This window comes from Lissotriton helveticus, chromosome 8, assembly GCF_964261635.1.
Source record: "Lissotriton helveticus chromosome 8, aLisHel1.1, whole genome shotgun sequence".
NCBI lineage: Eukaryota > Metazoa > Chordata > Amphibia > Caudata > Salamandridae > Lissotriton > Lissotriton helveticus.
The window spans coordinates 9851625-9870939 of NC_136069.1; the positions used below are offsets into that span (position 1 = coordinate 9851625).

Sequence of the window (19315 nt, forward strand, 5' to 3'; positions counted from 1 at the left end):
CACCAGCACTGCATGTCTAGGTGCAGTACCGCAAGCTGCTCCTAAAGGTCCCTAGTGAGCAAGGCACCTGCGATGCATGTCTAGGTGCAGTACTGCAAGCTGCTCCTAGAGGTCCCTAGTGAGCAAGGCACCAGCACTGCATGTCTAGGTGCAGTACCGCAAGCTGCTCCTAGAGGTCCCTAGTGAGCAAGGCACCTGCGATGCATGTCTAGGTGCAGTACCGCAAGCTGCTCCTAGAGGTCCCTAGTGAGCAAGGCACCAGCACTGCATGTCTAGGTGCAGTACCGCAAGCTGCTCCTAGAGGTCCCTAGTGAGCAAGGCACCTGCGATGCATGTCTAGGTGCAGTACCGCAAGCTGCTCCTAGAGGTCCCTAGTGAGCAAGGCACCAGCACTGCATGTCTAGGTGCAGTACCGCAAGCTGCTCCTAGAGGTCCCTAGTGAGCAAGGCACCAGCACTGCATGTCTAGGTGCAGTACCGCAAGCTCCTTCCTAGAGTTCCCAAGTGAGCAAATGCACCAGCACTGCATGTTTCGGTGCAGTACCGTAAGCTGCTCCTAGAGGTCCCTAGTGAGCAAGGCACCAGCACTGCATGTCTAGGTGCAGTACCGTAAGCTGCTCCTAGAGGTCCCTAGTGAGCAAGGCACCAGCACTGCATGTCTTGGTGCAGTACCACAAGCTGCTCCTAGAGGTCCCTAGGGAGCAAGGCACCAGCACTGCATGTCTAGGTGCAGTACCGCAAGCTGCTCCTAGAGGTCCCTAGTGAGCAAGGCACCAGCACTGCATGTCTAGGTGCAGTACCGTAAGCTGCTCCTAGAGGTCCCTAGTGAGCAAGGCACCAGCACTGCATGTCTAGGTGCAGTACCGCAAGCTGCTCCTAGAGGTCTCTAGAGAGCAAGGCACCAGCACTGCATGTCTTGGTGCAGTACCGCAAGCTGCTCCTAGAGGTCCCTAGTGAGCAAGGCACCAGCACTGCATGTCTAGGTGCAGTACCGCAAGCTGCTCCTAGAGGTCCCTAGTGAGTAAGGCGCCAGCACTGCATGTCTCGGTGCAGTACCGCAAGCTGCTCCTAGAGGTCCCTAGTGAGTAAGGCGCCAGCACTGCATGTCTCGGTGCAGTACCGCAAGCTGCTCCCAGAGGTCCCTAGTGAGCAAGGCACCAGCACTGTCAGTACCGCAAGCTGCTCCTAGAGGTCCCTAGTGAGCAAGGCACCAGCAGTGCATGTCTCGGTGCAGTACCGCGAGCTGCTCCTAGTGGTGTCTAGTGAGCAAGGCACCAGCGATGCATGTCTCAGTGGAGCACCGCAAGCTGCTCATAGAGGTCCCTAGTGAGCAAGGCACCAGCACTGCATGTCTCAGTGGAGCACCGCAAGCTGCTCCTAGAGGTCCCTTGAACAAGGCACCAGCACTGCATGTCTAGGTGTAGTAGAGCAAGCTGCTCCTAGAGGTCCCTAGTGAGCAAGGCACCAGCACTGCATGTCTCAGTGGAGCACCGCAAGCTGCTCATAGAGGTCCCTAGTGAGCAAGGCACCAGCACTGCATGTCTAGGTGCAGTACCACAAGCTGCTCCTAGAGGTCCCTTGAACAAGGCACCAGCACTGCATGTCTTGGTGCAGTACCACAAGCTGCTCCTAGAGGTCCCCAGTGAGCAAGGCCCCAGCACTGCATGTCTAGGTGTAGTAGAGCAAGCTGTTCCTAGAGGTCCCTAGTGAGCAAGGCACCAGCGATGCATGTCTAGGTGCAGTGCCACAAGCTTCTCCTAGAGGTCCCCAGTGGGCAAGGCACCAGCACTGCAAGTCTAAACAGTTGGAGTTATTGGCATTATAAATGGCAATGTTTTTTATCTAGCCGTGTTACATGGTGCAGTACCATATGTGGCCAAAAGCTGTCCCGGGGACCTCTTTTGGCCACATATGGTACTGCACCCTGCAGAAGATAAAGTAAATCCACCCTACCCATAATGCATTGCATTGCATGCAAGACAATATTACGAATACATTCAAATAGCTATGTCCATATATACAATTAGTAGATTTGAAATGTGACAAAATAATTATTACATCAATTTCGGATTAGGTTGTACTCTGTGTTCAGCTGATGAAGGGAAATTTATAGACGGTCTCATGTAAATGTGAGATGTTCTAGTGAGTGAAGTAACCACTGCCAGCCCTGCTTAGGACCAAGTGTGTCTTTTGCCTGAAGCCTTTTCAGAAAATAGTGCCTTGAGGCTGTAATTAAAACCTAGGGAGTAACAACACATGTAACAGGGGGTGTCCTCATGGAAGGTTACAAGAAGAGGCAAGGTGGCACTAAGGAGGGACTACTAAGCTTATTGACCAATGAAAAGCCAGCATTTACAAAGGACAGGGATAGGAGGCAATTAAAAAGATGGGGGAAAGTGGGCGGAGCTTCGTGCCCATATCCTGAATACAGCATGTCTTAAAGCGACAGCGCAAGTGCTGCCTAGGCAAGACCAAAAAAAGCTGCTGGGAATGGAAAGCCGACAGCGTACAGGTGCTGCCGAACATGTCTCGGTGTCTGAAAATTACAATGGGGCAAGTTCAGCATAATTTCTGTGGGGCCCAATGTCTTGGCAGGGGGGACGGTGTCCACCCCCTGAAAATAGTGGATAGATGCCATGTACCTGTGCTTACGCCCCATGTGCCTGATTTTTTTCTATTTCCAACATAGATTAGTAAATATGAAAATAAATAGTAGTGGCGCAAAAACGTTTTTAAGGTGGATGGGCTGGCAGCCCACGGTCAATAAATAAATAAATGAATAAATAAAAAAGACAGAAGGTTAGGAGGGAGTGGACAAATGGGAAATGAAAGCGAATAAGAAAGCAACAAACGGAGGAGAAGCACATGAGGGTGAGCCCAACACCGAGGGGCCCATGGAGCAGGAAATGGGTGTGAAAAAGCAATGCAGAGCACAGTGGGGGGATAAGAAAGGGACACGAGGGAGACAGCTGGAAAAGACATTCACTCTCATGGAGTCTTAAAACCAAAATGAAAAAGTAGTGCCTGGAAAATAAGTAGGGGTAAGCAAATATACTAGCTCCTAGAAGGGAAATCCCCTCTTCTTGATGTACTTCAAGCCATTGATGTGTTCCCTTCATTTGGATTTTTAGGTCTGGAGTTAGGGTTAGCCAAGACCTTTTGATTTTATTAAAATTATACATATACTTACTAGGTCTGGCCTTAGCCAAGACCTTTTTATTTTAGTAACATAATTTATATAATATAGAGCATGATATGCAAAGCCCTTTTGAAGTTGTGAACCCTGCAATTTGCAAAATCATGGGGCTCTGCGACCACGAAAGGACTGTTCTTAATGGACAGTAGCCCTTTAACGACTCAGAAATTGATTTCTGCTGCCTTTGGTGGCGCTATAAGGGAGTTCCTTGGGCATTGGTGCAGTCCTTCGGGCTCTGCTGGGCCATGCTGCTGGGCGCCAGTGGTGCTGCGTCACCCTGGGTTGCATCCCTTGGTTCATGCTGAGGTGGGCTGGAGTGGAGGAGGTCTCTTTCTCCTGAGCTGAGTTTGCTCATTGGTCAGTTGCTGTTCTGCATGTGTGTGCTGCCAGCTCCTTGTTCTGAGTGGGGTCCTCAGTAGCACATATGCACATATGTTGGTCTCTGGAATTTGAAGGTGCTTAGGGAACAATGGACTGACAGTAGTGGTTTCTGTTTCCTGCTGTCCCTTATTATGCTCGGTGGATCCTGTCTACTTCTTGGTGTGGTAAGTGGGTGGATCAGGTACCTTTTGATCTCCTTGTGACACATGCATTCCCTCTTTCTACTTCTCATGGGATGAGGGTGTCACCTCCTTATTTTCATGTTTCCTCACCAGATAATCTCTTCTGTGATCTTCAGTTGGCTTACCTGCCCTGCTCAGGCATCTTTTTATCCACACTGCTGCTAGTGGGGTCCCCTCCAGTGGTACTCAGCCTCCCTTCCTTGGAGAATGGCATGGTTGAAGGCCTTGAGCTGGTCAGCCTCTGTGGAGGCGCTGGTGGTAGATGCAGAATGTGGTTCCTCTGTATTCAGGTGACTCTCTTCTGTAGGGCGGTGCTGCCTCTGACCTTCTGGGTGTAGTGGGCTGTTGACTGGACCTTTGTTGCTACTAAGGGAGTTGGCTGTGGAGTGCATTCTTAAGTGAAGCATTCTCACATCCCAAAAACCACTGGTTTATTTCTGCCAGTGTGCATCTGTTCACACTGGGCCCGATTCACAGAACTAACCTAAGACAAAATCATAAACTTACTACTTTTGGTATTCACAGAAGTTAGGATTTTGTCTTAAGTTTGTCTTAAGACAGACATAAGACAGACTTAAGTTAGGATTTTGTCTTAAGTCTGTCTTAAGATAAACTTAAGACAAACTCCTAGCTTCTGTGAATACCAAAAGTAGGAAGTTTAGGATTTTGTCTTAAGTTAGTTCTGTGAATCGGGCCCACTATGCTTACATTTTATGGCTTGTTGGCTGCACAGTCGTGGCGTCCTGGGCAGTGTTCAGCCGTTGATGGAGGCTTGGATACTGGACGGCTGTTCTGGGTAGGGTGGGTGAGGTGTGGCCTCAGCATGTAATACTGTCTCGGAGATGTGATCCAACTCACAGTTTTGATTGTATAAGGAAGAGTAGGGCTGAAAGTAATGAAGATACCGGTAAGTAATCTGAGCATTCTAATTGGCTGAGCAAATGTCAACCTTCTGTACTTTGTGGTAGTGAAAGTTATGCTCTTACTAGAAACTCTCAGAAAGTTTTGTTAATTTGAAGCTGCCTTTCACAGCCCAATAACCACAGTCTCTTCCTTTCAAGGTACCCAGCTGCTGTTGGACGCCTGCGCGGAGAACAACGTGAAGTACTTCGTCTATACTAGCAGTGTGGAGGCGATCGGTCCGAACATGAGAGGGGACCCTATCATCAATGGCAGCGAAGACCTCGTGTATGACAGTAACGACAGTTTCCCGTACAGCCAGAGCAAGCGCATCGCTGAGCAGTGTGTGCTGCAGGCCAACGGACAACAACTGAGCAACGGCACCAGCCTGGTGACCTGCGCCTTACGCTGCATGTACATCTTTGGAGAAGAAAGTCAGTTCTTGCAGCTGCACCTGGATGGAGCCATCATGAACAGAGATGTCTTCCAGAGGTTCTCCCGGAAGGAGGCTGCTGTAAACCCAGCCTACGTGGGGAATGTGGCATGGGCACACCTTCAGGCCGCCAAAGCTATGAGGGACCCAGAGCGCGTGTCTGGGATCGCTGGCCAGTTCTATTACATCTCAGACGACACGCCGCACATGAGCTACTCAGACTTAAACCATGAGCTGGGCAAGGAGTTCGGCTTTGGGGTGGAGCCCAAGCTCTGCATGCCCCTCTCGCTCCTCTACGCCTTTGCGTTTGTGATGGAGGTGGTAAGCCTCTTGTTGAGCCCTTTCGTGAAATTTGTGCCACCGACCAACCGCCATCTGCTCACCTTGCTCAACACCCCGTTCACCTTCTCCTACAAGAAAGCCCAAAAGGACTTTAGTTACAAACCCCGCTATAGCTGGGATGACGCCAAGCGGATGACAGCCAACTGGATGGCAGCCCAGGTCCCACTACGCAGGGAGATTCTAAAGCAAAAAAAGCAACGTTAAAGTCTACGAGTCGCCCATGGCGACGTAAACGACACACGCTGGGCCTACTACTCTACACTCTGCTTCTGGTGAACCAAGCACGCTATATTTTTGATTCATGTGTTATTCCTCAGGGTGGACGCTAGCTCCATTGAAACGCCAAGCTGCATCCATAACCTCTTTCAGGAGGGTAACAAGACATTTCATTCTGAGAACTTCTGAAAGGGGCAACATCACATAAGGATCAGCCACCTAAAGCTATAAGACAAGCCCAAGGACATGTGCCTGAAAAGGCGGAACCCGTCCACTGTGACACTCATACAACACTCTCTTTGTCACCTCCCCTTTGCATAACCTGCATGTTTGACTCGGTTCACCACAGACTACCTATTCACAGACCTGATGCTCCTTCTAAGGAGTGAAACTCCGTCCTCTAGTATTCCTTTGTCTGACTCCTCTTGATCACGAGACTTCTGGATATATGGCAGAGTTCTTGGGAGAAGCCCTTGTCCAAAACATTCGATGTGGCGAGGACAGTCCTCACCTTTGCTACTTCCACCTAAGGAGTGTGTGTTGGGTAAATGGTGACTTAATACCTTAGAGTGCCAAAGACTTGAGATGCATCCAACATCTTAGGTGACAATCAAAGAACTTGTCACAAATAATTTGGGAAAGTGGACAGTCAATTGTGAGCTGCCTACAACATGAAGCCCTATTCTTCAGACACATTGCACAGACTTGTGGCACAACAATCGCCAGATCAGCTTGGTGGTGGTGATGGTGAATGCGCCAAAAGAGATTTGAGCAATTGAAGAAGTTCTAGCACAAAGGGATGTACACCAGAGACTGGGGCGGGAGTCATGGCGTGTGTGTGTGGTGTGTTCTGATAGGCTGCATTGGATGTTTCTGATTGGATGAATGAACAGGCCTACTGGAAGCAAGCAGAGGTACTCTTTAAACAGTTGTGTCTTGAAGGTAGGCTTGAACATGATGAATGAAAGACCAACCAGGCCAGTGCAGTGCCCTAAAGCAAGAGAGGAGCAATTTAACCCTGAGATTAGTAAAGTATGGTTGCTGAATAAGTGTTAATTATTTAAGAAATGCATGGAGAGGACTCTTTGCCCACTTTAATTAATAATCCTTTAGTATGTATAGAATCATGTGACAACGGGGGTACAGGAGGAGCACTTGACCCCAGCTTTGGGGAAATGGTTTACCAGACTAGTAGCATTCAGGTGTAGTGTAGTTCCTATTTCCCTCATAGGTTCTGCGCATTGGAATAATATACCCTATAGATTTGGCATAGGACTGAGGTCAGTATGCCCCTATTGAGTATATTAAACTTAATTACTTTGTGCCAGATAACTCAGAGGCCACTAGAAACTCATTGTAAACAAGAAGGGAGTCGTTTCTGGCAACCGCATAAACATGACAACTTTGTTTCCCTTTAGAATCGGAACCCTCTCAGAATCGTGGAAACAACAGATAACAGTTTCACTCAGCTAATCGTGCATGCTTAGTTTCTTCAGAGTTCCATAGAAAAAATAGATGGGCGTTTCAATAAAAGGGTTTATTGAACAGTCTTGTTTCTCGTGTAAGAGATATAAGCTGTTACAATCGTAAGACAGTATGCGAGATATATTATGTACAGCATAAGCAGCAGAAAGAAATAATACTGCTCTAGCATTATCTTTTAGCTATGACACATATATGCATATACATAAATAACATAAGCTAAAAATGCGAGTACTCATAAGATGCTTCTCTAACAAGTTCTACCCCAGTGTTCCTAACCCAAGTGTAGAACATGGTAAGAAGTAGTGTAGTGTAGTTCCTATATCCCTGATAGGCTCTGCACATTGGAATAATATACACGATAGATTTGACATAGGACTGAGGTCAGTATGTCTCTATCGAGTGCATTAAACTTAATTACTTGTGGGTGCCAGCTAACTCAGAAGTCACTAGAAACTTTCTCGAATGAACAAGAAGGGATTAGTTTCTGACACCGCATAAACATGACAACTTTGTTTCCTTTAGAGTCAGAACAATATCTTCAGAGTCGTGGAGACAATAGATTACAGTTTCACTCAGTCAATCATGCATGCTTCGTTTCTACAGAGTTGCACAGAAATATAGAGATGGACGTTTCAATAAAAGGGTTTATTGAACAGTCTTATTTCTCTGCAAGAGAAATGAACTGCTACAATCGTAAGACAGAATGCGAAGTATAATGCGTACAGTGTAAACAGTAATATTAAATAACACTGTAATAGCATGGTCTGTAGCTATGACATATATAAAAATACATACATAAATAACACAGGCTAAAATACTCAACTGGTGCTTCTAAAATAATCCTACCCCAGTGTACCTAACCTAAGTCTAGTACGAGGGACGAAGTAGGTACTGTTTTAGCTATAACTTAGAGAGAAAACAAAAGAACAACCCTGCCCTTGATATATTAAGGTCCCAGGTGGGATCCAACTAATACTGGAGGAGTGGTGTATCTAGGAACCAGAACTGCACAGAATATAGGGCAAGTCAATGTACATATACATCAGGAGAGTTTAGACTTTTTAGTATGTATATTATTTATTAGTTTATTTTGATTTTATGTATCGAAAGGGCAATGTACAAAAAGCAACTTACATTTTTTTTGAATACACATAGTATATACATCATCAAATATACATGATAAAAAGGAAAAGATAAAATGGAGAAACAGAATTCTAAACCTGTGACCGGTCCTACCCAGCAAAGTGTTTATACAGCATTCATTCTTTGACATTCATTCCTGTCATTATGCTCATTCCCACATTCTTACATACAGCTTTCATTCCCTAATATAATCCTAGTATTTACAACATGGCGAGGTTCCTAATATTTACAACATGGAGATGTTAGGTTTGTTCCATGGGTCTTGGTAATGTTTTCAGGGGCTAACAACAGTTAAGGAGATCCTGATGGATATAGGGAAATCTTGATGTATACAGATCTGTCGTTTTCCTGGATGCGTGAGCCACAAAAGCCTGTTTTAGCTATAGTTTAGTTTACTTTAGTTTTGCCAAGAATTGCCAAAAGTTTCTCTAGGTTCTAATCAGCTCCATACCGTAGAATGAGAGAGGTTGGTATTGCTTTCCAGGACTCTATTGTCTAACACCCCTCAAGGGGAGTCAGAAACATTGGAGCTGGATTCTCGGCAAGGAGGATCGCACCGTGCCTTGCCATAGCAAGTGAAAGTATATTTTTACCTTGAAGGTGTTTAGGAATGCCAGTATTGACGTACAAGTCGGGCATAAGTACGTCATGAATGAACCCCTAAGGAATAGATGTTCATGCATAATAAATGAGTTCTTGGAGAAATCAATATCCAGTCAAGGGGAAGTCCTTAAAGCTTAAGAGTCTGGTTTTCCAGGAACTCGTTGTGATGTAGATGAACAGATGTAAATAGCCATGCCTGTATTTGGTTAGCATGGACCATGCCTAAATAAGGACTGGATTTCTATGCCTATATAAGGGCAATGTGAAATGCACCTATTTAAGGGCATGAATCGGAAAATTCATATGGCATCTAAATCGATACACAACACCCACTCCACTTTCGTATGTACGACGTTACTAAATTCTAAACATGTTAAACATATCTAAAATATATCTACACATGAAGTGCTAAAAACATGTCCAAAATACATTGAAAATGCATTAGAACTGGTTGTAAGCACAAACATGCATTGGTGCTGTACACATTAAAGCAATGTCTCATTCTAAGCATATGTTTACATCCAAAATTGAAATTGAATGAATCATGAAAATATTCATTTATGAAATGGCTCGTAAATACAGAAGAAAAAAGGTCGAAACCATTTAATTTCAGATTACATAATCATTTGGTTGTCGACAAGGTCATATATTGTTACTGGAAGTATTCAAAGAAGTCTTGTTCTCAATGAATAGTTTTACTATAAGCAGATTATTTGTGCCAAAAAATGAACAATACCAATTTGAGAAAAAAATAATTATTCATAGGAAAAAGTTCCAAAGTTAGTCCCTTGTTTTCGAAAAATGAAGGTTAAATTCAAAGTCTCTCAGAACACTGTGTGCCAAAATCAAAAGTCAGTGTTAGGGCTTGGAGAAAACATGAAATCTTCTATGTCTGGAGACAAAAAGTCATCTATCATTGTAGGCGAAAGTTGCATTACCTCGTTTAGAAGATTAACCGCACATGGACGAGAAGCATCGCCTTCAGCATTGGTCGCATCAGCAATGTTCGTATCGTATGTTACCTGTGTGCCTGTTGTTTCCTCTCGTACCTCAGCCGTTGGATTTTGCGTCTGGAAGATCTCAATGAATGCCATCATCAGAATTGTTAGCTGCTCGTGACAACACACAGCATGGGCCGTTACAGGGTCTAGCAAAGTATCAAGATATGTTGGCATGACTGATGGGAGTGTTAGACAGATGTCTAGCATGCATTCTTCTCCGCATAGCAGGCAAGGTAGAACAGGTAAGATGCAATCTTGCCAGATAGGTCTGAATGACAGAAACCATGTGGTATTTAATTATCGTAGATGAGGTCAATTCAAAATTTGGACGATGCGCTCATGACACTTCATCTCCTGCAGAGCTCTCTCCGTGGTGAATTGGGTGTCGCTGGGGATTTGCCTTGCCATATCGCAGCAGTAGGAGCAAAAATAATATCCCTACAACGAGTCCCAAAAGTAGGGGACGTCTGCCAAACACGAAGTTTGGAATGATTCCGAGGACTGCCTAAAAAGGTGCTAACAGTCCGGAAAACACAGTCTTAAATACATGTACAACACCGCTCGTTTCAGACATATTTAAGAAACGACCTAACATTTCTGAGAAATGTATAGGGCAGTTTGTATTCAAGAGGGCATGTATCTCGGCAGAAGTCCTTGCGACTTGTAGATCATAGGTCTCTTTGGCCGAGGTCAGTGGCACAGTTTTTTGCAAAAGAATAGCTTTCATTCTGCTTAGAGTATCAATTCTTATAGAAGAGATGTTCAGTGAAGACCATAAAAGCGACTCCCTGGCTGTCTTGGCTTGTGGAAACAATACTTGCATACAGCAAGTGACCCTGGATATCACAGTTACTAGATATGGAATACCTGGCAACGTGCCACAGCAGCTGTGATCGTTCAACATGAGGTAACTTCCATTTGAAAGTTGTCCAAAAATTGGATCAATCACTGTAGCTGGTGAACCTTGCAGGTGACAGGATAAGTTGTTAGAGGAACCATCCCAGGCCCCATGTACATTAATACCCTGACAAAGGAGATAACCACTTAGAGCGTTTTCACAGTTTGAACCGATAAGAAACACTTCATGCCCCCCACTCCAACATCTGTGTGTGTATGGTAAGACATGCCGCACCCTGGAGAAGAACTGGAGAAAAGAACCAACCTCAGACAACATGGCCTCCCTCAAGACAGCCACCCGCAAACACCACCAACTGATTCGATCCGCCAAGAAATCAGCATTTAAGGACCGTCTCAACAACAACTCTCATAACAGCAAGGAACTCTTCAATATCGTCAAAGAATTCACCAACCCTCCCTCAGCATCCAACGACATCACTAACTCCCAAGGCCTCTGCGATGCGCTATCCTCCTTCTTCTACAACAAAATCGCCGACATCCACAACAGCTTCATGAATACTCCCAATGACCAACTCACCCCACCCCCTTCTGTTCCCACCCCTCCAACTAACTACCTCAAGTCCTGGAACCCAATCACCATTGAAGATACCATTCGCCTCATGAACTCAATCCACTCTGGCTCACCCTCGGATCCACTACATCTTCAACAAAGCTGACTCCATCATCGCCCCCCAACTCCGCGATGTCATCAACTGCTCCTTCAACTCCGCCTCCTTTCCAGAAATATGGAAACACGCCGAACTCAGCGCCCTTCTGAAAAAACCAACAGCAGACCCCTCAGAACTGAAAAACTACCGACCCATTTCCCTCCTCCCTTTCCCGGCCAAAGTCATCGAGAAAGCCGTCAACAGCCAACTCGCAGCCTTCCTCGAATCCAACAACTCCCTGGATCCCTCACAAAACGGCTTCCGAGCCAAACACAGCACCGAAACCGCCCTCATTGCGGCGACAGACGACATCCGAGCACTCCTGGACAACGGTGAAACAGTGGCCCTCATTCTACTCGACCTCTCCGCCGCCTTCGACACTGTCTGTCACAACACCCTCATACAACGCCTCTACAACATCGGCATACAAGGAAAAGCCTTGGACTGGATCATCTCGTTCCTAGCAGGAAGAACCCAGAGAGTCCGACTCCCCCCTTTCTACTCCGAGTCCACCGAAGTCATCTGCGGCGTACCCCAAGGCTCCTCACTCAGTCCCACCCTCTTCAACGTCTACATGAGTCCCCTCGCCTCCATCGCACGTCAACATAACCTCAACATCATCTCCTACGCCGACGACACCCAGCTAATCCTTTCCCTCACCAAAGACCCCAACACCGCCAAAAACAACCTTCACGAAGGTATGAAAGAAGTAGCCGAATGGATGAAACAGAGCCGCTTAAAACTCAACTCAGACAAAACGGAGGTGCTCATCCTTGGATCCTCCCCCTCAGCTTGGGACGACTCCTGGTGGCCTTCCGCTTTGGGATCAGCGCCCACACCCACAGACCATGCACGTAACCTTGGCTTCATTCTAGACTCCTCTCTCTCAATGTCCAGACAAGTCAACGCTGTATCGTCCTCCTGCTTCAACGTCCTTCGCATTCTCAAAAAGATCTTCCGCTGGATCCCCCTCGAAACAAGAAAGACTGTCACCCATGCACTGGTCACAAGTCGACTGGACTATGGCAACACACTCTACGCCGGAATTACAACAAAATTGCAGAAAAAGCTCCAACGCATTCAAAACGCATCAGCGAGACTCATATTAGACATCCCTCGCCAAGAACACATCACCGGTCACTTAAAAAACCTCCACTGGCTTCCCGTCAACAAAAGAATCACTTTCCGCCTTCTTACCCACGCACACAAGGCCCTTTATAATCTAGGACCCGAATGCCTCAACACCCGACTATCCTTCTACTATCCCACCCGCCAACTAAGATCATTCAATCAAGCCCTCGCCGCAGTCCCGCGCATCCGAAAAACCACCATGGGTGGCAGATCCTTCTCCTTCCTGGCTGCCAAGACCTGGAACTCACTCCCCACCCACCTCCGCCTTACTCAGAATCACATCTCCTTCAGAAAAGAACTGAAAACTTGGCTATTCGATAAACAGTGATCCCCTCCCCCTAGCGCCTTGAGACCCTCTGGGTGAGTAGTGCGCTTTATAAATGCCTGAACTTGAACTTATGGTAAATCCCAGGATGTCTTGATGTATTCTTTACCCACCCTTTCATATTTGCCTGCTGGTATGTGTTTTAGGCAATACTGAAAATGGAAAATTATAATCAGCAGAGTGATTGTTCCATGTATTATCTATTCAGTAGCTGGTTTTTCTGCCACAGTGAATGGTAATCTTTCCAGTTTTTCAATGCTTAGCACCGTATAGTCTGCACCCCTTTGTGCCAGTTCGATCTCTTTATCAGTGAGATTGAATTCTGAAAACAGTGACGTTGTATTGGTTAAACGCCAAGGCACATAGCATGAACACAAGTTTTGGAGCGTCCAACCTAATAGCCTAATAGAACGTAGGTGAGACTGACCATGTTGCAACATGACCAAGTCTTGTTCCATGATGTCTATGGCAGAAGACACAATGCTGTCCAATGAATATATCCTGGACGACAGAGTCATTAACCCATTGTCTACGACAGAGAGAGATTTCTCTAAATTAATACGATCAATTTCTTGTATTCGTTCTGCAGTCTCTGGTTGCGTAATCTTCCATATTTCGTTATATGCAGCATATATACCGGCATATATGAAACGTTTTTGATGCAGTTTTCTTGGTCCTAACAAGAATTCCCTAAGGTCTGCACCATCTTTAAGTAAAGGAAAGTGTTGTTTTACATCCTGTAGTGTAGCTTTCTGTAGCCAATCAAGGCATAGCTTCTCTACACTGTATGTTGTTATTACCCCAGGATGCTGTCTTTGGACATATCTTGGGTCCCCCTATTGACTTTGAAACCTTGAGTTTTGTTCAGGAATCGATCTTGACAGTTATTTGTGTCTATGGGCCAGAGCAACCATTTTTTCCAATCTGGATTTTATCAGTTGTGATGTAAAATATTATGTACGTAGACCTTCCCCCGTGTAGAGGTATTACTCACAGGTATAGGTATGGTCGGTGTGTTCATGTCCTTGATCTTGGCTAACCCAAGGCAAGACATTTGTTGGACAGTGTCCTTCAAAATATAATTTGGTCAGGGATGATACAGGCTCTAAACAAAGCTTCTACCCCCTGCACTTGCAAAACCTTTGAACCCCGGACAGTTTTTGTCTCAATGATGTCTTTCCAAAAGTCGAAACCCTGTCTAGACAGTTGAGCATAAAAGGCTGCAGAATACATCTGTTTGTTATTGGTTAACATAATTTTCATTCCTGTTCTGTTCACATTTTTAAATAAAATGTTTCTGCATTTGATACATTGAACCCTCAAAAATATGGAAACTTATTTGCAAATGTTGTTGAGCTACCTTTTGGAGGTGTAGGACAATGTCCCAATTGGTTATACATATATACATTTCTAGGCATTGCAGATTTGTGCAAGAAAGATGACCATAATGGTTATAACAATACATTTGTTCATAGTCTGATGAACCCTCTAAATATTCATGATTTGTGAAGACTACAGACATCTCTAGATCAGACATCATATTATTAACAGTCTCGAAGTCCCAATCCCAAGAAAAGGTACTAGAGGTAATAAAGTCACTTAATGAAATCTTGAATAAGTGTGGAATCTTCAACAGCTCAGACGGGCCAAAAATGTCATATTCTGTTTTGTCCCAAGCTATACCATCGGGCATAGGAACGGCTGTGATGTTCACTGCTGACAAGTCTCTTTGTTCACGATGGGATGATTTGTGTGGCTTGAGGAGTAAGTTGACTTTCTTACTTGCTGTGTCCATTTTTACATATCTTCCATGTATCAGCATACCCAGAGTTATTACTAACCAAAGTAGAAGAAAAAATATTCCCAACACAATCCAAAGTTCATTCCATGGTGAAACCAGATAAGTTTTTTCCAGGTGATGAAAAAAGTCAGTTGCTTGTTCATTGAAAGTTCATTTTGCTGGTGTTGTTTCAGGTTCGCTGGGATCCTCAGAAAACGTATCAAAGTTAATGAAATAGCCAGAGGCAGTTCTGTCAATGGTTGGGATTGCATCTGGATTTGTTGAAATCGCTGGAACCACTTGATCACTCGTTACTTCGTTGTAGATAGGTGTTACTTTATTGTAGACAGATGTTTTATGACGAACTGGTATTTGGGTCTCAAGAGGTACAAGTTCCATAGCTTTGTTGCTTAGTCCTGCTTTTCTCACTGTAGATTCTCAATGGTGATGAGTCTCTCAGTTTGTACCTTTGGATTGTAGCTGGAGGAGTGCGTCTGCTACATTGGCGGAGTCTACTTGGCCTGCGGCTTAGTATCGGCCACATAGGGTGGTGTGATCAGGTCGCTAGACACAAACCTGTTCTCCTTTTTACCAGCAAGGGGTGGCAGTATCACTGTTCTTGTTCCGTGGATTGCTAGGACAGGTACTGGTTGTCTGTAAGAAGGCCCAAATTCCTTCTTGTCTGTGGATCTTTTCTCTGACTGGATCACCAAGCTTTGGGATCCAGACAGGCCTTGCTGGGACAGTTGGTTTTTCCCTAGTGGTGGTTGGCTCAGGAACACGTTCCTTTGTTTCTTTCTTAGTTCATTTAAGTCCTATAAAACAGCCAAACGATCTTTGATATCAAATTTCTTATTACCCACCACTGTTGTGTGACAATCAAGGTCCGGAGCCAACATTCTTGTCCCAAATAGGACCTCATATGGAGTGACACCCTCAAGAGAACTTCTTGGCAAGTTGTTAAGACTACGTTGGACCCCATAAAGATGTTTGACCAACCCGTCACCCGAGCCTAATACCCTAGCTGTTATAGATTGTTTTATGTCCCGTTTTTTTCTTTCCACAACCGAATTTCCCTCAGGATGGAATGGAGAAGAGTACCACAATGCAACGCCCAAACTGGCCATGGCATCTTTATAAGCTCAAGAGCTAAACGCAGGACCCTGGTCAATATGTAGCATGCCAATTGCGTATGTGCCGATAAAGCCTTTAAAATCTTTTATAACAGTTTGAGCGTCAGCCGAGTCCTGATGCCACATCCAAAGGAACCTAGAACACGAATCCACTGCGACCATGATATATTTGTAGTTACCATCCCTTTGTAAGGGACCGCAGTGGTCCAGGTAAACACACACTAATGGTTTATTTGAGATTAACAGAGGCGTCTGCGCAGGACGTTTCACAGTAGAGACTTTCATCTTCTGACATATTTCACAGTCCAAAACAAAGTTTCTGGTATGTTTCCTAATGCCTGGTCACCAGTATCTCTGTTTTCATAACGATACTTGGATGAAACACCTGCATGAGCAGAGGCGAGCCCTTCATATGCTGCTAGGATTAGTCCTAATCTAGGTTTCATGTTTGGAATCATCCTATCCCCCACTCCAGGGATTCGAGCAAATGGAACATTGTTTGTATCAGTTATGTAAGAGTATTTGAGTGGAAACCCTTTAGGTAACACTGCACCGCTGCCTTTGCTTGTAGCCGAAACAATAGATAGTTATTTCACTCAGTCAATCGTGCATGCTTCTTTTCACCAGAGGTGCTGAGAAATAGAGAGACGGGCGTTTTCAATAAAAAGTATTTATAGAACAGTCTTCTTTCTCAAGCATAAGAAATGAACTGCCACAATCGTAATACTGGTTGCAAAGTACAATGCGTACAGTATGAAGAGTATTATAAAATAATACTGTAAAAGCATGGTATGGTTTCTAAGCCATATAAAATAACATGAAATACATACATTAATAAATAAAGACTAAAAGTGCTCAACTGGTGCTTCTAAAATACGCCTACCCCGGTGTACGTAACCTAGATCTAGTACGAGGGAAGAAGTAAGTGAGGCGTAGCTTAAGTTTGCTATTCTTTGCCAAGAATCTCTCCAAGAATTCTCTAAGGGTCTAATCATCTCCGTACCTTGGTTTAGAATGAAGGAGGTCTTGTATCTCTCTCTCTCAGGAATCGATTTCCCAGCCACCCGCAAGGGTAGCCTGGAAACACTGGAGCTGGATTTCTCGGCAGGAGAAAAGACAGCGTCTCTCTCAGTGCATCTGCTGGATGGTCGGCTTCCTTCGGCACTTGCTGTAGCAGGGTGTCAGGCAAGTAGATAGTCGAACTGCTCCAAACCACTGTTTGTTTGCCTGGGCAAATGTGGGCATATTTATACCTTGAAGGTGCCGAGTTTGAGTAAGTTTGGACATAATAACATCATCAGAGACTCTGTTCTTTGAAAACTCCTTCAGTTCTGGCATAAATCAATATTCAAACAAGGGGAAGTCCCTGACTGCTGAAGGCAGGTTTTTCCAAGAAATCGTTGTGGATTCTCGGAACTAGTTCAAGTAGCCATGCCGCATTTGGACTGGCTAGGCTAAGTCTAAATATGGTTATGATTTCTATGCCTATATAAGGATAGGGTGATTTATACCTATATATGGGCATGAATCAGGAAAATTACACTAGGGTCCTAAATTCATATACAACCCCCAATCGACTTTATTAAATTCAACATTACTAAATTATAAGTACTGAAATATATCTAAAGAATGTGTTTACAGACCCACCCAAAACACAAAATTTGCATTTGAAAAAGGCTGTACATGAAATGAGTATAAACTGTTCCCATTGGAGAAAAGTGTGTACATATATGATATATAGCATGAAATGATTAATGCTAACCTAATGAATCACAAAATATTACATTTATGAAATGGTTGTTAAGTACAGAAAAAAAAATTCTAGACCATTCCATAGCAGAATATATAAACGTTTTTAGTTTCGAGGACAACGCCAAGTATTGTCTCTAGGAAGTGTTCAAAATAATTCTTGTTCTCTAAGAATAGTTCTACTTTAAGCAGATTACTATGTGCCATAAAAAGTTCTCATTTTGGAAAAAATTCAAATTGTATTGAAAAATAGAGTTCCAAAGTTAGAAGCGGTGGGGCTGATTCACAGAACTAACTTAAGACAAAATCCTAATCTTACTACTTTTGGTATTCACAGAAGTTAGGATTTTGTCTTAAGACAGACTTAAGACAGAATCCTAACTTAAAACTGTCTTAAGTCGGTCTTAAGTCTGTCTTAAGACAAAATCCTAACTTCTGTGAATACCAAAAGTAGTAAGTTTAGGATTTTGTCTTAAGTTAGTTCTGTGAATCGGGCCCTCTGTTATTGAGACGTGAAGGCCGAATTCAGAGTTCAGAGAACGCTGTGTGCTAATTTCAAAAGTTATTCTCGGTGCCGGGAGAAAACATCAAATCGTCAAAGCTGGCAAAGAAATCGTCTACCACAGTAGGTGAAACAACGCCGTCAGCGTCAGTTGCCGCATTAGCAATGCTCATATCAGATGGTACCAGTGTGCCTGTTGTTCCTCGTATCTCACCCTCAGTCAGACTTGCGGGTGAGACATCAATAAATGCCGTCAGCAGGATTGGTAGCCATTGGTGGCAACACGATGCATGAGTCGTTACCGGACCTAGCAAGGCATCAACATCCGATGGCAGAACTGATGGAAGTGTAAGACAAATGTTTAACATGCATTCTTCTCCCCAAAGCAGGCATCGTAGAACAAGTAAGATGCAATCTTGCCAGATTGGTCTGAATGAAAGGAACCAAGTGGTATTCAGATCTCTTAAACAAGCCATGTCAAGAATCTGTGTAATCCTTTCACGATACCGCATTGCTAGGAGGGCTTGTTCCATGGTAGTATGGATATCGCTGGTGACGGGACTTGCCATATCGGAGCAAAAGTAATAAAAATAGAATTCCTGCTACGAGTCCCAAAATGAGAGGCAGGCCGCCAAACACAGAGTGCACATAATTTGGAAAAATGCAGAGGACTGCTTCAAATGGTGCTAACAGTCCCGAAAAAATCGTCTTAAATACATGTACGATTTCGCTGGTATCAGACATGTTTAATTTTGCCCTAACATTTCTGCGAAAAGTACTGAGCAGTTTGTTGATAATAATGCATGTATCTCTGCAGAAGTCCTTGCAACTTGCAGATCATACGTTTCTCTAGATGAGGTCAGTGGCACCGTTTTTTGCAGAAATATGGCTTTCATTCTGCTTAAAGTATCAATTCGTATAGAAGAGATATTCAGTGAAGGCCTTTGCGCCAACTCCCTTTCTGTCTTACTTTTTGGATACAATACTTGCACACAACAAGTGGCCCTGGCTGACACACTAACTAGATACGCTTTTCCTGACAACATGCCACAACAGCCGTGATCATTGAGCATAACGTAGCTGCCATTGGAAATCTGCCTGAAAATTGGTTTTATCACTGTAGTTGGTGAACTGTGCAGGTGGCAAGAAAGGTTATTTGAAGAACCTTCGCAGGCTCCGTGTAAATTAATACCTTGGCACAAAAGTGTACCGCTTAGTTAGTTCTTACAATTTTTACCACTAAGAAATA

The 19315-nt window shown here is 44.4% G+C and overlaps 1 protein-coding gene across 1 annotated transcript in view; it reads left to right on the forward strand.

Annotated features, from left to right (window-relative positions):
• LOC144772216 (3 beta-hydroxysteroid dehydrogenase/Delta 5-->4-isomerase-like) overlaps nt 1–17868 on the forward strand; it is a 114698-nt gene extending 96830 nt beyond the window's left edge. Inside the window, exon 3 of the mRNA XM_078656362.1 lies at nt 4820–17868. Coding sequence (XP_078512488.1) covers nt 4820–5637 — 818 coding nt within the window. The 3' untranslated portion in view covers nt 5638–17868. The remainder of the gene's footprint in view (nt 1–4819) is intronic.
• Nucleotides 17869–19315: the final 1447 nt, after the last annotated feature.